Source organism: Pezoporus flaviventris, unplaced genomic scaffold (genome assembly GCF_033815535.1).
Source record: "Pezoporus flaviventris isolate CSIRO_AGI_PZ_B2104156 unplaced genomic scaffold, CSIRO_AGI_Pfla_v1 ptg000036l, whole genome shotgun sequence".
Lineage (NCBI taxonomy): Eukaryota > Metazoa > Chordata > Aves > Psittaciformes > Psittacidae > Pezoporus > Pezoporus flaviventris.
This window is the reverse complement of record NW_026892584.1, coordinates 21,899,561-21,913,423: the sequence shown is the minus strand read 5'-3', so window position 1 is coordinate 21,913,423 and position 13,863 is coordinate 21,899,561. Positions and strand designations below refer to the sequence as shown.

The 13,863-nt window shown below is 35.4% G+C and overlaps 1 protein-coding gene across 6 annotated transcripts in view; it reads left to right on the top strand.

The window, feature by feature from the left end:
- Positions 1 to 11,908, top strand: part of STRN3 (striatin 3) — a 64,716-nt gene extending 52,808 nt beyond the window's left edge. For all 6 annotated transcript variants that reach the window (XM_061463458.1, XM_061463461.1, XM_061463459.1 and 3 more), the window contains 8 exons: positions 2,583 to 2,758; positions 2,891 to 2,938; positions 4,923 to 5,044; positions 6,176 to 6,343; positions 6,601 to 6,741; positions 8,434 to 8,541; positions 9,253 to 9,339; positions 9,443 to 11,908. In XM_061463458.1, coding sequence (XP_061319442.1) covers positions 2,583 to 2,758; positions 2,891 to 2,938; positions 4,923 to 5,044; positions 6,176 to 6,343; positions 6,601 to 6,741; positions 8,434 to 8,541; positions 9,253 to 9,339; positions 9,443 to 9,612 — 1,020 coding nt within the window. In that variant the 3' untranslated portion in view covers positions 9,613 to 11,908. The remainder of the gene's footprint in view (positions 1 to 2,582; positions 2,759 to 2,890; positions 2,939 to 4,922; positions 5,045 to 6,175; positions 6,344 to 6,600; positions 6,742 to 8,433; positions 8,542 to 9,252; positions 9,340 to 9,442) is intronic.
- Positions 11,909 to 13,863: the final 1,955 nt, after the last annotated feature.

Here is a 13,863-nt window from a genome sequence, read left to right as displayed (position 1 = left end):
TGAGATGTCACACTTCAGAATACTGACATACAGTGTCATATTTTACTACTGTCCCGTTATGCTTCTGGACGATCTTGTATCTCACATTTATTCTCTCTAATGAGCAAATCTCTTTTCCAAGTCCAAGGCTCTTTTTCTGAGGTGGTGTTTGGGGCTTTTTGTTTGTTTGTTAGTTTTGTTGGGTTTTGGGTGGGGTTTTTTGTATTTTTTGTTGTTATTGGTTTGGTTTGGTTTTTTCATATACTACTGGTTAGCTTTTTCTCTTAGAGGTTGCAAGGATCTCTTTTACAGGTGTGTTGGTTAGTCTCTTCCAGTATTTTTTTTACTTACAGTAAGGATGTCAAGATTCATTGGAAACATGGATGGGGGAAAATAAAGAAGAGAAAATCAGCTTAGATATAACTAGATTTCTAGGAAGCTGTACATGGAATCTTCTGAAAGAACAAAGATGTTCAAGTCTGTTTAAAAAATACAAGCTTTAAAGCTGTACTTGAATGTACCTTGTTTTTTGTAACTTCCGTAAATTCTGCACATTGCATTTTAGCAGATTCCTCTGAACTGCTGAGAATGAAATTACCGTTGCAACAACCATTTTAACAAAAAAGATTTAATGAATTCTCTTCCTATTTTTGAAAACTAAGTCCAGTATGTAATCGGTTCCTGGTTTTCTTGAATGACTTAATCACAGCTGTAATAGAAATCAGTGTGGTGTGAATGCATGTCGCACCCAAAGAACCAAGGTCTTCTGTCTAATCTGGGATATAACAGCATGCTGAAATAAGCCATTGCTGTTTCAGATGTTTGACTTTAACTTCTCTAAGCCCCAGATCATCATAAGTGAATGAGGCAACATGAGTTAGGCAGGAGGATGAATACGTAATGATGATTAAAACTATTGAGGGACTCTGCTAGAAAAATACCTTTGTTTTGGTTTTGGGTTTTTTTGTTTGTTTCCTCCTCTCACCCACTTTAGATTCAGGGAGGTGAAGAAGTACACAGTTCGGGCTGAAATATGTCAATTTTAATGCAGAACTCCAGAATTCCACTCTGTTCCCTGAAATTAAGATTATTCTTTTCATGAAGCTTATATATAACATGTAGGGTAGTGCTAAGTAAATTATAAAACTATTGCAGTATTCAGTATCCTCTAAAGTAGGAAGATTGGAAACAAAAAGTTTTGTTATGGTATCTATTGTTGTAGAGTAAAAATAAAAATAACAGGTTACAATGCTATATATAATAAGTTTCAGTTACTTGATCTCAATTTGGCATAGCTTGCCCTTAGGCCAGAAATTTACATTAATATAAGGGAAAAGCAAATGTCTGCGTATCTGTAACTCAGAGCAGTAAATTTCATTGTCTGAGCCTTTCTATTTATTTTGATTGGATAGAATCAAATTTGGTTTGAATGAGTAGTGGTAATTCAGTCCAGGATATAGATTTCCAGTCCTGACAAAGTACTAATATTTTATTATCTATGGGAGATTTTAATCTCTTAATAGTGTTGCTGAAAATATACTGAGAGAATCTGCCCCACAGCTGAGAAACATGCTTTAACAATTACACAGTGAATAGCTAGTCTGTAAGGCAGAGGATAGGGTTAGTTTCCATTCATTCTTAGTTTGCTCTTTTAGGTCATCTAATTAAAGTCCTTTCTGTAAACTCCCTTTATAGTTACTTGAGGGGAAAAGTACCTGCACATGTATTTCTCCTTATGATGGAATCTTAGGGCAAATGGGATATAGTCTTCTAAGGATCTGCTCTTTGCATAATATAAATTGTAATTCAAAGCTCTAAATCAGTCTCTTGCAGTCGTTAGAATTTGAGGTTTTCTGGTAACTCTTCTGAGTTACTTACAATTAATATTAAGCAGCTCTAACTTCCGTGTTTTAGCCTAGTAGTCTATAGGTTAAGAGTATGAATTGGGTGTTCATAACATATAAATGAAAAGTTTGTGTATATTGCTTCACATATTAACTAAGTTCACGTCACATATTAACTATGTTATTGTCTCATTAATATATTTAAAACTCATTAAAGACTTTAAAAATATTTATATGTAATGTTATATTTAAAATCTTTACAAGTGTGTATTGAAATCTTGATTATCTATTTCTGTGTACATACCTTCACATGTAGAAGTATTTAAGAATGATATGTTTCCTGTCATTCTCAGTCAAGTTACTTATATGAGGAAGATCACTCACTAGGCACCTGAAGCTCATTTTTATTAAGTGATAAATAAGCTTTTGACAGTTGTAATATCTTCCTTGGGTGCAGACAACTTAAGCGATGAAACCTTTGTCTTCCTTCAAGAAAGAAGAATTAAAGTATTATTGCACAGAAGGATTAAAACCAGCTTTTGAAAACTCAAGGCTTTTTGTCTGTATATTCAGCATTAATACTCCATTCCATACCTTGCATGCTGGAGAGGGAGTTACAGATCAGTAGATAAATGCAGACTTAAGATTGAACATATACTACCCGAATCAAAAATAGTGTGTCATCTTAAAATACAGGGATATGCATATTATGCATATTTTTAAACCCAAGGTAAAATTAATCCTTCTCCTTTTTTTAAGCTGCCGGCTAATAAAGATGCCTTTAGGAAGACATGGAACCCTAAGTATACGCTACGCAGTCATTTTGATGGAGTTCGGGCATTAGCTTTTCATCCTGTAGAGCCTGTGCTGGTTACAGCCTCTGAGGACCATACTCTAAAACTTTGGAATTTGCAGAAAACGGTTCCTGCCAAAAAGCAAGTATATGGGTTTCTATAAAACATTGATTGTGTTTGAAATACCTTTGAAATTGATTAAACTCTTAACTGTTCTCACAGTTTTTCAGTAGAGATTTCATGTAATGTAGTAACTATTCCTGTCTCTTTCAGGAGTGCCTCTTTAGATGTAGAACCCATCTACACGTTTAGGGCCCACATGTAAGTGTTTGACGTAATTAATGCTTGATAAATATATTGTCAATGTCTCACAGATTTATAAGACACTTAATAGTAAAAGCCAGAAATATATTCTATTTTTGCATCATACAGACAAGGTCCATCGTACTTCGTAAAAACAGGTAACTTCTGAGTCCCTGTCATGAATTGCAAAGTCCATGATAACATAACAGGAAGTAGCAAATGTGGTTAAGTTGCAGTGGAAAGGAGGGAAGATAATGAAATCACAGGCAGTGAGTGACACCTGTGTCTTGGACTGTGGATTTTATATGTAGTATGTGAAGAAATTAATAAGCTAGAATTTATTAGTCTTACCTAGTATCTTTAGATACAGGACTGAGAAATCAGAAGTTAAAAGTACAGATGGCAATTATCAGGACAAAAAAAAAACAAAACAACAACCCCACCCAAAAAAAAACAATCCCAAACAAAAAAAAAAACCCAAATGTGGATTCAATGAGTGAAAAATCAGGAGATCACACAAGTGGCTAGGAGGGCTCTGAATTCTTTTTAGGGGCTTGAACAAGAGTAAGGGAAAATTTCATTTCCAGTATAGGCCAAAGTAGTAGAGAGGGCATGAGTATTAGTTTATACATATGCCTTTTGGGGGTGGGGACCCTTTGAAATCAGTGAGATAATGATTGTAATCAAAAAGTTGATTAATACCTGAGTAAAGTTTTGAGTTCTCCTTCCTTCCAATAAGAAGGCAAGGCAAAAATGTGCAGTCTGTAGCCAGTCACAGTAGTTTGAATGTACTTTGCTTATATAACTGAAGATACAGTTAGCAGGTAAGCTTCACAAGAGCTCTTTGTTAAGTGTGGAAGTGGATAGCACTTCTTTTGCTGGCCTCAAAAAAAAAATGAGTAGCTTGTACTGTACATACTGTCATCACCCTCCTCCTTCCCTTAAGCCACTTGATAGATCGTAATGTCTTTAGGCTTATTAGCTAAAGCATAAAAGATTCGTGCCTAATTTGGCCTCATGTTTAAATACAAGTATTCTTTCAAGTGATTAAAGTGTTCTTTGAGGGTCAAAGAACAATTATCTCTTTCTCTATCTGAATTTTGGCTATTATGTGGGCTTTTGTTAATATCAGAAAGTAAGGTTTGGGGAAGTCTTGGTACAAAGCTGATCCCCACCCGGACTTCCAATGAGACTGGTAGCAAAGTAATTTTACTATCTTTCCCCTCAGGCGGGCTTTGATCAACATTCCCTTTCAGCCCACTATTTTTCTTCACTTTGTCAAGTATGTAGGTGGATTCAAGCATACTCTCCGTTTCCACCATCTTCAAATATGTCATTTTAGTTTGCTCATCTGCACGTAAAACAACTGGTGAACATCTTATGTCCTGAGCATGGCCTGTCAGAGCAGCCAGGCATCTAATTTTGGTGACGTGGTTTTACAATACAGTTAAACCTACCTTAGTAGTGAGGCCAAAGGAGTGGACTTGCTTCTTTCTTTGGGCCACAGCTTGTACTTGTCTGATACCACAGCAAGCAGGTTGAAGAAGTTAAAACCAGTAAAAGTCTAATCTTGGCCCAAAAGTACTCTTCCTAGGATAATTTTTTCTGAACCATTTACTGGGGCATAGGTTACTCTCATTTCCTAAAATAGGATGAGAAAGTAGTTAGCGGTGAGGGAGTAAGAGCTACAGCCACCTTTGTCACCAGAGCTGGCTATTAGGTTGGCATAGATGCACTGTAAAAATTTGCCATTTGTAGGTGTAGTTGCTTCTGAGAAATAAGGTGGTGGTCTTTGAATTGCTTGAATTCAGATAGTTTTAGTTAATATGTTCATATTTTAATAGAGGTTGGTATCACTTGTTGAGCGGAATTGTTTCTTCAGAGTTCGAAATTTTTTAAGCACTTGATCCAATCCCATTGTTTTTTGGAAGCAGATAGCGAGATTTTCACTTCTGTCCTGTAGGCAGTACCAGTGAACTACTTTTTCTCTGTCTCCCAATAGTGGACCTGTATTGTCATTGGCAATTAGTTCCAATGGAGAACAGTGTTTCAGTGGCGGTATTGATGCAACCATCCAGTGGTGGAACATGCCTAGCCCCAACGTGGATCCATATGATACCTATGGTAAGTATTTTTAAAAGATAAACACCTTTGACCACTGTCTTCAACATTTTGTGGACTGTAACTGCTATTTGTCAACTAGATTGTGTGTTTCAACTTTGTGTATGGTAAAGTGTCTGTTTATTCCACTTGGCGCTAGTGATTTACTTTGTATAGAACTGTAAGAGGAAGACTGACAATTTCTGATGTTTAAACAGGAAATAAAAGATTAATCATAGCTCTTATTTTTTTTAAGAAACTAGTTTGAACCAGAATTCCAAATTTTTGAATTATTATTTCTTTGAAAGGAATTTCTCAGAAAACTACGATGAGTATGCTCAAATTCAGTGCCCCATGTTTCTGACAGGCAACTGTTCCCATAGCCAGTGTCTCAAAAATGAGTTGATAACTGTTTGGAGAACTTTGCATCACTATCCTGCCATTTGTGGTGATAAGCATTTTGTGCATAATGAAATTCTAAGGGTGCAGCTTCATGGTTCACTGAAGACTGAATGGGGCAGTCAGCTTCCTCTCTCCCTTGTGTCATTGTTACGAGTGAGCTAATGCAACACTCAGGCTGCATAATCTGTGGCAGTGAGATGGGAAGCAGTGCTGTCTTGCACCGATTTTGGAAGGCCACTATTCTCAGTCCCTTAAAACCAATATGTAAGCTCAGATTGTGCCTCTCTGCTAAAAAAATTATTCATTGTAGTCTAATCACTAAAAATGGCCTGATGAGTTCATGCAGGTAAGATAGTAGGTATCAGTTTCATGGACTTCAGACAGAACTGTCTCTACTCAAGTGACAGGGTTGGTTTTTTAAGAGAGAGCTCTAATTAGTAGCAGTTGGGATTTTTCTTTTGGAGTGTTTTTTATTTGTTTTTGCCTCTAGAGTTTGTGTTTGTTTGTGGGTGTTTTTGGTTGGTTGGTTATGTTGTATTGGTTTGGTTTTTGGTTATACAAAATGACCTCCTGTGTAATATTCTAGCTGTTATTTAAATAGGAGGGCCGGGGTGGGGGGGGGGGTTATGGCAGTTTAATGTGGGATTTAGCTTTTATTGAGATATAAAAAGTACTTACTTAATATTTCTTCACTAAAAAGGTTTAATTTCTGAGCTTTTGTGTTGTTTTTTTTTTTTTTTTATGTTTTTCCAGAGCCAAACGTTCTAGCTGGCACATTAATTGCTCACACAGATGCAGTCTGGGGTCTTGCTTACAGCGCTGTAAAGAATCACTTACTATCTTGTTCAGCAGATGGCACTATTAGATTATGGAACCCACCAGAAAAAATGCCCTGTATTTGCACTTACAATGGAGAGAAAGGTAAGGTTTTGCAGTGATTTTTGAGACTGTAATGAGGCAGCTGATGGTGCATCTGGGCTCATTATCTCCATTTAGCCTAACCAGGGAACAGGACTAAAAGAAAAATCTTTTAATAAAATAATGCTTATGTTGTAGCATTTCTTCAAAGAAGGGAATGAATTTCTTTAAAGTACGAGTATAAAACAAACTGCATATTTAAACTGTCAAGAATTTCAGAAGGGTTTTAGTCTTTCTAAAGTAATTTTTTCTCTTTCTAGAGCATGGAATACCTACATCAGTTGACTTTATAGGTTGTGAACCTGCTCACATGGTGGCATCTTTTAACACTGGCAACACAGTCATCTATGATTTAGAAACATCCCAGTCAGTAGTAATGCTTTCATCACAAATAGAATCTGGTATGTAAAACTCTTCTGTATTAAATGTCTATCTTGAATAAGGTACATTTATGAAAGTTGTATTATATGGTGAAGTAAATTAAAATATTTCATTCCTCTACTGCATCATGCAGTTTTGAAGTTGGTTACATGCTTAGAACAGACACAGTGGAAGATTGTGGATTAGCAGGATTTGAAAGTGGTCATGGCAAAAATAACGGATTTTGTTCTCAGCTGGATTTCTCAAGATTCAGTTGTCTGAATTGCATTAAAACACAGTTTTCATTATATAGCTTTGACATGGAGGATATTAAGATAAGTAAACAATTAAGCAGAATATTAGTTCAGTATCAAATTCTGCACAGGTCGTGATTATACACTTTCTCCTGTGGAACTTTTAATATTAGAAATTCTGTTGCCACAAATAAGGAGCTACGAAGATGTAGCTTTATAAGAATTGTGTGTATCTGATGAAGCTGTGGACAGAGGAGCCTTCTTAGCTTAAACCTGTGAAAGTACTGCAGAAGGAAAACCTCCAGTTTCTGGTCATTCCTTACTATGAAATGAAATCTAAAAGAATAATGCAAGGGGAGAATTAGCTTCTCCCCTCTGAATAATCTAGTTTACTTAGTTGATTATACTTGGAAGTAGGTAGGTTACATAAGGGCTTCAACACAGGTAATAAACCTGTGTAAAAGAGATATTCTAGGTAATTTGCACAAAAACTAGCATCAACATCACAAATAAGAAAAATGCCTTTTTGAGTTCAGAGTGAGAATCACAGAATCATAGAATAGTTAGGGTTGGAAAGGACCTTAAGATCACCCAAGTTCCAACCCCCCTGCCATGGGCAGGGACACCTCACACTAAACTATATCACCCAAGGCCTCATCCAACCTGGCCTTGAACACAGCCAGGGATGGGAGAATTCAGAACTTCCCATTCCAGTGCTTCACCACCCTCACAGTAAAGAACTTCCTCCTTATATTCAATCTAAACTTCCCCTGTTTAAGTTTGAACCCATTACCCCTTGTCCTATCACTACAGTCCCTAATGAAGAGTCCCTCCACAGCATTCTTACAGGCCCCTTTCAGATACTGGAAGGCTGCTATGAGGTCTCTGAAGAGCCCAAACAGAAAATTAAGGGAACAAGCCTTAAAACACTGGCATATCAAGATAAAGTGTTTCTGAAAGTGTATTCTAAAAACTTGTAAAGAGAGTCTAAACCATTCATTGTTTCTTTCTGTACCTTGAAATAAGATATAAGTATATCTGACAGTATCATAAGTTAGGTTGACTTCAGATATCTAAATTCTATCTCTTCTTTTTTCCCAAGCTAAATCTTTTTAATCTGAAGGTATGAGGTGTGTGCTAAACACATCCTAGATGCCAGAGTTTGTTTCCACTTGACTAGTGGAAACAAACCCTGCAGTACTTGCTTGGTTTGTTTGCTATGTCTCTCAACAATCTTTCATGTATAAACCATTTGTACAGCTTTAACCTTACACTACATTGGATGGAGACTAAGTAGCTTAGCTTCTTGTCAAGCAAGAAGCTATTATTTATTTCTTAGGAAATTCATTGATGCTCTTCCTAAAATATTATTTGTGTCATATTACTTCATATAGTAAACTAAAGTGTAATGCTGAAATGTTCTCATTTTAAATTAACCCTTACTTTAAGGCAGGTGAATATTTCTTATTTTATTTTCAGGTGTACAATCAAATAATCATGTTAACAAGGTAGTAAGTCATCCCACACTTCCTGTAACTATTACAGCACATGAAGATAGACACATCAAATTTTTTGACAACAAAACGGGTAAGGATGAAGAGACCCTAACTTGTATGTATGAATATGTTTAAATCTGTATTGGACACGGGGGGGGGGGGGAAGCAATTTGCACAAAACTTCCTAGTGATGCAGTTTTACACAAAAGAGAACTTTTGGTATTTCTAAGATTAAACCTCTTCTGTACCTTCTCTGGAGAGTGTTCTGCGCAAGTATCACATGGAGTTGCCTTAGTTTTATTTTCTTTTCTGTTTTTTCACTGCTAGCTTCTGTGCTAGCAATATCAAAGATAGATGAACCTTTAGTATGGCTCAGTAAGTCTCTTTTTACAAAGTGTTGACAATGTGTTGACTAACAACACTTTGTCCTACTGGGGCAGCTATTAAGTTATTTAAGGGTCTAAAAATTGCAGTTCTCACACAGCCATTTTAGGATTGGTCTTCAATGTCATTGCTATCGGTAAAGATGCTAGATGGATAAAAAGTGTGCTTATAATGGGAATGTGTTGAGAGTTCCATGTCATTTACTCATATGCTTACACAGGAGTCTGCAGTTGAAACTTAAATTTCTAACAGGATTGTATCATTCAGATATTATTCAAATCTAAATAAGCTTGTTATTTAGATTTATTTAGATTTGAGTTATTTAGATTAAAAGCTGAAAGTGTAGCTTTTAATGGCAGTGTTATTTTAAAAAGAAACAGTACTTCACAGGAAATTCACTTGTTTGTTTTGCTTTTAGGTAAAATGATCCATTCTATGGTTGCTCACTTGGATGCTGTCACAAGTCTAGCTGTAGATCCTAATGGAATCTATTTAATGTCTGGAAGTAAGGTTTTTTTCATATTCTGTATGCTCTGTAAATTTTGCGTTTATGATTCACTCAAGTGTCTGACAAATCTGTCTTTTTTTTTTCTTTTTTTCCTAAACAGGCCATGATTGTTCCATTAGGTTATGGAATTTGGACAGCAAGACATGTGTGCAGGAAATAACAGCTCATAGGAAAAAGCTGGATGAATCAATTTATGATGTAGCATTTCATCCATCAAAAGCATATATTGCCAGTGCAGGAGCTGATGCCCTTGCCAAAGTATTTGTGTGACATAGCAGAACAAACCTGTATCATAACAGCAGGTCTGTTTGGACAAAAAAGAGGGAATGCATCACTGCCATCAATGATAAGGTTACCAATAAGACACTACATCTGATCTGCCTGAGTGAAGGCTTTTATGTGGGGCAGGTGTAAGTTGGTGAAAAGTCACCACATCTTGAACAATGTCAGGCTCATTCATTTAACTGTAATTACTGTATTTGGGGGGGTGGGAAGAAATACAAAAAGAAAACCAGTATTTGTAGCCTTGACTGGATATGAACTGAGCGTATGTCTGTTCTTTAGGTGTCTTTAAGCAAACGTGGAGTCTGATCTTACAAAAGACTTTTATTTTGGACTCTGTGTGCTGCCTTAGGGTTAGGAATGTGGTGCTCTTGTGGGGGGAAGTGAGCTCCAAGAGTAGCTTTCTTTTCATCTCTTAGTAATCTTCTGTTTATCAGTTGAATGCCACAGATTCCCCTTTTAAACTTTTATTTTGCTTTAAAGAAAAGGAAATTTAACTTAAAATATTTTAGCATTAGTTGCACAAAATGTTTGGATAAAATTCTAGTTTTTATAAGTCTTTTTATATATTTAGCCTGTCACAACAGTGCTCAAGATTGTATTGATAATGTTTTTCTGCATTATAGAACCCTAAACACAGAGATCTCACTGACCCGCTGCCGTGTAACCACACTCTTCCCTTCTTTTGCCTAATACAGCTCAGCTAAGTCCTTGCATAAGGATGCTAATTCATCATCATCGCATAACTGTCTTCATAAATAAAGGACTGTAAAATGTGTTCAAATGAAACACAGAGGGGTTAACCCCCCTGAATGAACTCTTTAAAAAAAAAAATTAATCTTGGCATCCTATCACTATGTGATATTTTGTACATCTTACTGTATTTACGAGTTTATTTATCAAGGATTACCCATCTTGCTAATGGCCTATTGTTATTTATTTCACTTTTTGTTGGTCTTTATATCCTTTTATGTAGTGTGTTAAAGGGCCCTGTATATCTATTATGGCACTCTTTGAACAGTCTAAAATAGATGAGAAAATGGGACGTTTGATAATTCTAAAGTTGCAAACCAGGATTTTTTTTTTTTCTTCTGGTTAAGTACCTGGAGTGGAGTTGATTCCAGAAACCAACCTTGTTTCAGAACTTTTGGAGTGAAACTTATTTTTATTTGCGTTTCAAATAGAATACAGAAGTAGTTGATTCAAGATTCATAAATCTGCTGTGTTTTGACTAGTTATTCCCTGCTTTTATTTTATTTTCAGATGTGCTTCAGTTTATGGTGTAACTAAAGATTTTGTTTGTGTAATGCATGATTAATACAATAAAGTATTTTTTCTAGTCTTCCACAAAACTTTTCTGATCAGTTTGCGAGTTTTGATGAGTTTTGTAAGGTTTCTGTTTTACAAACTATGAATCAGCAAATTTTTAAGATTGTACCACATAGCGAAAGTACAGCTGTTGAAAAATAATGTATATAAAATGCATATAATAAATATTAAATGGTGTACCTGTATGTTACTGTTGGCTACATTATTTTGTGTTACACAGTTTGAAAGTGTCATTCTACCAATTACTAAATTAGGTCTAAATTTTAGAAAAATGACCATTTGTTTATTATGCTTAGAAGCTTCTTTGCTTTTGGAAAATTGTACTAGTTGTCTGGATGTCAACCAACTGTTCAGTTTCAAGCAGCAGTACCCACATATAAGAACATGTTTCCACGGTATTTCTTAAAATTTTTGCAAGAACAAATTGAAAATTGCTGGTGTGTTCTTATAGTCTTTATAAATGATAATTGCACTGTTTTTCACTATCTCTATAGATGAAGTGATTCTCAAGTGATTTAGGAGCCAGAAGGATACTCTGTTTTTTATTTCAAACTGTTACTGAATCATTGTGTTGAATTGAAAAGAAAAACAAAAATTTTTTTTCAAATGCATAAAGTTTGCCCATATGTCAAATATTATCTATTAACCTTTGTCCATTTCTTTACAAGTACTCCAGTGAAGATGATGCACAAATGTCTAAGCTGCAGGTCAACATTTAGCTACTCCATGATGAGTCACTTTCCTGGAAGTATATCAGCAGAAACAGAATACCACAATATGGATCTTAGATTTCCATGTAAAAGTAGTATGTTTAGGTATAAATTAACTTAAGCTAGAACATGTTCCTATAAGTGGTTGTAACTGCATTGTTCCGTGTAAGTTTCCACTTTTGCAGTGAAAATGTATCTCATGCCATCTCATGTCAAGCAAATTAGATTTAAAAAAAAAAAAAAGGTGCTTATGGTAGGCAGAATACTGCAGTTCTATTCTGAAATTAATTTTGGTTGAGTAATAATGTTACGTTGTTTTGAAATGTTACAGTAAATTATAATTGCATAGAAATCGGAGAATTTTGTCCTTTACCATGAAGATTAAGATGAGGCCTTTCAATAACTGCTTGTAGGACACTAAGACTTTACTTTTGAAAGTAACATTCAGCTGATTTGCACTTTTTGTTCCTTCCAGTCTAAAGCATTCAACTAATCAACAGACAAGAGTATTTGAATTTTATTGGAAATAATTTCATAATCGCCTTTTCTGAAGCCAAACATTGTTTCTGGCAGCTTTTCCAGACTGCTGCATTTTAATGCTTAAATGAAATGTGGTTGTTTAATAAACATTGCCATGCATAACATTTACTTTTTTTTTCTGAATTGTATTAAAATTGAAATGGTAAAACCAAAAATATTTGCTTATTTTCCTTTTGAAATTGAAATCTTCACAGTCATCTTAGTTCACTAATGCGTAGTGGGTCAGATGCTGTAGTGAGGCTTCATTCATTGACCTTTAACAACACTCTCCAATACAGTCTTAGTTTGCTTATTGTGAGGTGTAACATGCTAAAACCGTAATTAGGTTTTTGGTTTTTTGAACAGAAGAACTGTAGCACTGATGATGGGTGGGGGAAATGATAATGCTGAAATAAATGTTTTAATTTAGGAAAAACACTTCAACTTAGGCAAGGACCGTTTTACTTGTCTTTTGTAAGACCCAAAGGACTTGTACTCAGAACCTGAACGGAAAGAAATCTGAATGTGTTTAAGAATACATTTAGCACTTAGGGTATGATTCATGTTAACGGATTGACTCCCCATCTTGTGTTTTATTGTGGGAACTTAAAAAGCAGATGTGTTGGTGTCTGCAGTCCAGCATCTTGTCTACATAAAATTAAACACATCTGAAAAAGGGTGTAACATGCCCTGATCAAGAACCTTCTGTAATTTAGAAATTCAAAGGAAGAATTTATTTGCCAGGAGCTTATTGGTAGATTTTCCTAATGGAAAAGCTGTGGGCTTGATGATACCTTATCAGAGGCTGTCCATTTCTCCTATTTGGTATTGATTGTTTTAAAACTGATGCCATTTTCTGTCCTGCCATACTGTTATTAGGTGCTTCTCTAGCATTTCCCATTGCAAATCAGTGGAAAACTGCTTGATCACGCAGTGCTGACTGCTGTTTCTTCTAGCTACCATATCATAGAAAAGGCGTCTCAAAAAATGCATCCCAGTTGAACAACTGCTATTTCTGCAGGGATGCTGAAGACGGGTAAGGTGGTCTGCATAAATCCTGCTGGGAAAAACAAGCATACTTTTTTTTTTTTTTTCCTTTTAGTTGTGTTTGGTTTCACTACATGTGTATTTATGTTCTTTTTTTAAAAAAAAAAAAAAAATGGAAGACTCCAGAATTACTGTTAAATGCTGCATCTGAAGTCAGCAAGAATGAAGGTTTAAGTTCCATATTTAATACTTGCTCTGTTGGTAAGTGGAGAATACACATCTGAGTCCTATGCAAACTAAACAGCTTATATTAATATTTATTAAAAAATAAGCTAGAAAACATTATAAATGTTACAAAAATACATTGTTTTATTTTCTAATTTTAGCATAGAATCAAATTTGAACTGACTCCCATGTTGTTTTCCACTATCTTTTTAGTTCTCCCTCTCACCTGGATATCTTAATGACACACACCCCCCCGTAACAGAAGTCAACTAGACTTCCTGATAGCACTTCTATAGTAACAAAATACTCTTAGTTTTGAATATTTAGAGAGTTTAAGGATGTTAATTTAGCTCCAGTGAGATCCCTAGTAATGAAGAGGAGGCAGTGTGAGGTAGCCAAGGTCATAAGGTTCCCATTCTTTACAAATGTCCTTAATCCTTTGAAATGTGATAGTGTTATCTCTGTTTTA